General features: G+C 40.7%; 1 protein-coding gene across 1 annotated transcript in view; it reads left to right on the plus strand.

Moving 5' to 3' along the window:
- Positions 1-2,047, plus strand: part of LOC103734357 (U2 small nuclear ribonucleoprotein B'') — a gene marked incomplete at its 5' end in the record, with an annotated part of 7,393 nt that extends 5,346 nt beyond the window's left edge. The window contains 3 exons of the mRNA XM_029563581.1: positions 608-658; positions 1,182-1,270; positions 1,687-2,047. Of these exons, the coding sequence (XP_029419441.1) occupies positions 608-658; positions 1,182-1,270; positions 1,687-1,846 (300 nt within the window). The remainder of the gene's footprint in view (positions 1-607; positions 659-1,181; positions 1,271-1,686) is intronic.
- Between the last annotated feature and the right edge of the window lie 863 nt (positions 2,048-2,910).

The raw sequence follows: 2,910 nt of genomic DNA on the forward strand, positions 1-2,910 counted from the left end.
AAAATGTAGGAAACAGGTGGGGCGTCATGGTACATGCCTTTAATCCCAGCACTTGGGAGGCAGAGGCAGGCGGATCTCTGTGAGTTCAAAACCTGCCTGGTGTACATAGTGAGTTCAAGGCCAGCTGGGGCTGCAGGGGGACCCTGTCTCAAAAAGACCAAAAAAAAAAAGTGATTAAAAATCACTTTCGGTATACTGCTTTTATCGTGTTGTTTTTAAAAAGTAAGACTGATCCTTATTTTTCTCCATCTTTTTTTTTTCTTTGAGATAAAAAAGCTTAGGTGGAGGCTGCCCTCATACTTGTGATCCCCCTGCCTCATCCTCCCTTGTGCTGGGATTACAGGAGTGAACCACCACTCAGTACACATGGGTTTGAAACTCCCATCATTTTAAAGTTCAGATGTTAAGTTGTTTGATACGGTCTTTAGAGTTTAGAGATAGACACTTCAAAAATAACTGACAAGCTAAATAAATAGATGAATGTTTGAGTTAGTTAAAGAAATGGAGTAAGCAGTCTTTTCCGGTTAGTGTTCTTTTTATGTTGTAAATGCCTGTTGTGGTTTTAGCAGGATTAAAACTTAAGCATTTTCCTATTTCTTTTGTGTAGGGAACACCAAATTCAGCTAATACCCAAGGAAACTCAACACCAAACCCTCAGGTAACATTGTTTTTCCAAATGGTACTTACCTTAAAATCATAAAAGTTATAGCATTATAAAATAATATGCACTTCTGCAAACACAAAATTATTCCATTTACAAGACATAATGTATTAAATCACCTATCACTTTAACACGCTCTCTCCTCAAAACATCTAAGTTTCTCTAGGAGGAAAGAAAGAAAATCTGGCTTTATTCCTTGTTGCCCATAACTAATCAGTGACGAAATGATAGATTGGAAACTCTGAGGGCTGGGAGGAAGCAGTTTTGTTTCCTTTACCAGGGCTTCACAGATGTGGCAGGGCAGCTTGACGAAGTGAGGGGCTCTTTCTGTCCGTTTTTCTTTAGGTTTGTGCCTGTTTCTCTGGTGTCACTGTTTTTCAGCTTTTGTGTTTGGTGTGTTAAGGTTTCACAGGCCTGTGTAAAGTACAGTGTAGCTCTTGAAGTTGAGGTTTTAAGAACCAAATGGCTCACAGTGCTATTTATGCTTACAAACTAACTTTACCTTATTTTTTTTCACTAGGTCCCCGATTACCCTCCAAACTATATTTTGTTCCTTAATAACTTACCAGAAGAGACTAATGAGATGATGTTGTCCATGCTGTTTAATCAGTAAGTTTTTTTTCTAAGCAAATCTGTTTGCAGGAGCTCCTGACGGGACAAAGGACAAACAGCACTTCTGTGCACTGAGTCCATTTCTCACCCGGCTGCAGTACTTCTCCACAAGTTCATTGATTTGGTGTGGGATTCATCATAGATTGAGGCCATTTTGCAGACTTGGCCACTAAAAAGCTAGATTTCCTGTTTGAGTGATTCTAATTGGTGTGTAAAAGAAGAAACAAACCTTTGATATAATGTCAAAAATGGAATTAGTGTGGTTTCTTCTGTTCCTCGATGGTGTTAATTATGTTAGACTCGGGATTCTGTGGTGGGGTATGATTAGTTTCCTGGACCAATACCAGGAAGGAAGTTGCTTAACAAACTTAACTTATACATTTGCATGTAGTTATTGTTTTTGCTCTTTCTAGGTTCCCTGGTTTCAAAGAAGTTCGTTTGGTACCTGGGAGGCATGACATTGCATTTGTAGAATTTGAAAACGATGGGCAGGCTGGAGCTGCCAGAGATGCTTTGCAAGGGTTTAAGATCACACCATCCCATGCCATGAAGATCACCTATGCCAAGAAATAACATTTGGGGTAGCCCTTTTTAAGAGACTTGGTGTTATTTATCGTGTTTGTTTTGACATGTGGTCATGTTATTTTAATGGCTGAAGGTGGGAAAGTGAAGGTGAAGTTTGGGGGAAGGATGGTTTGGTCTTTGTTGAGCTTTGGTGAACTATAAAATATGAAGCCTTAGTTTTGTACAATAAACTTTTATTTGTATTCTGTATGCTCAATGCTCTGTTTTTCTCAGTGTCGGCTCTGTCATCAGATGCTTATTTTAGTATAGAACACATCTTAGTATATAAAACTATAATGGCGTTTTTGTTATTTTGGAGCAGCTAATGATAAAAAGTTGAAGGGAGTAGCTCACAGCAACTAGTGAAAAGCATATTAACGGTAAAATGATCGCCCTGCTATTATAGAATTTGGCATTTGCATCTCTCAAAGCAGTAAGCATAGTTTTTTGCTGGGAGTACATTCATGTGGTCCTCAGTAGTGACCATGTGAGAATAGCTACTGGCTGTTCTGTAGAAAAACAAAAGGAAGGGGACTGCTCTCAGCATTTTACTGTCTTCCTTAAAGAAGGTTAATATCTAGCCTCACTGAAAGACCTTCAAGGGCCCTAGGTTTGGTGGTGCTTATGTTCAAGTCCAGCACTCTGGATGCAGAGACAGGAGGATCACTGCAAGTTCAAGACCAGCCTTGGTTACACAAGGAAAAAAAAAAAAAAAAAAAATCAAAAACCCCTCCCCTGCCCCCCCAAGGAGAAGAGTGTAGAATCTTTAAAGACAGATGAGATGATTCCCAGAAAGCCAGGTGTGGTGGTGCACACCTTTAATCCCAGCACTGGGGAGGCAGAGGCAGGTGGGTCTCTGAGTTTAAGGTCAATCTGGTCTAGATAATGAGTTCTCAGACAGCAGGCGGCTGGCTATAGGAAGACCCTGTCTCAACACCCCCCCCCCCAAAAAAAAATTGCCAGAGCTAATCTTCCTACTTTGTGGTTCTGGGGAAATGTCAGGGTCTCTGCACATGTTAGATGGTCGGCATGTCCACCACTGAGCTATATGCCCCCTGCCCGTTGTTTGGGGG

Source organism: Nannospalax galili, unplaced genomic scaffold (assembly GCF_000622305.1).
Source record: "Nannospalax galili isolate Female #2095 unplaced genomic scaffold, S.galili_v1.0 scaffold33677, whole genome shotgun sequence".
NCBI classification, from domain to species: Eukaryota; Metazoa; Chordata; class Mammalia; order Rodentia; family Spalacidae; genus Nannospalax; species Nannospalax galili.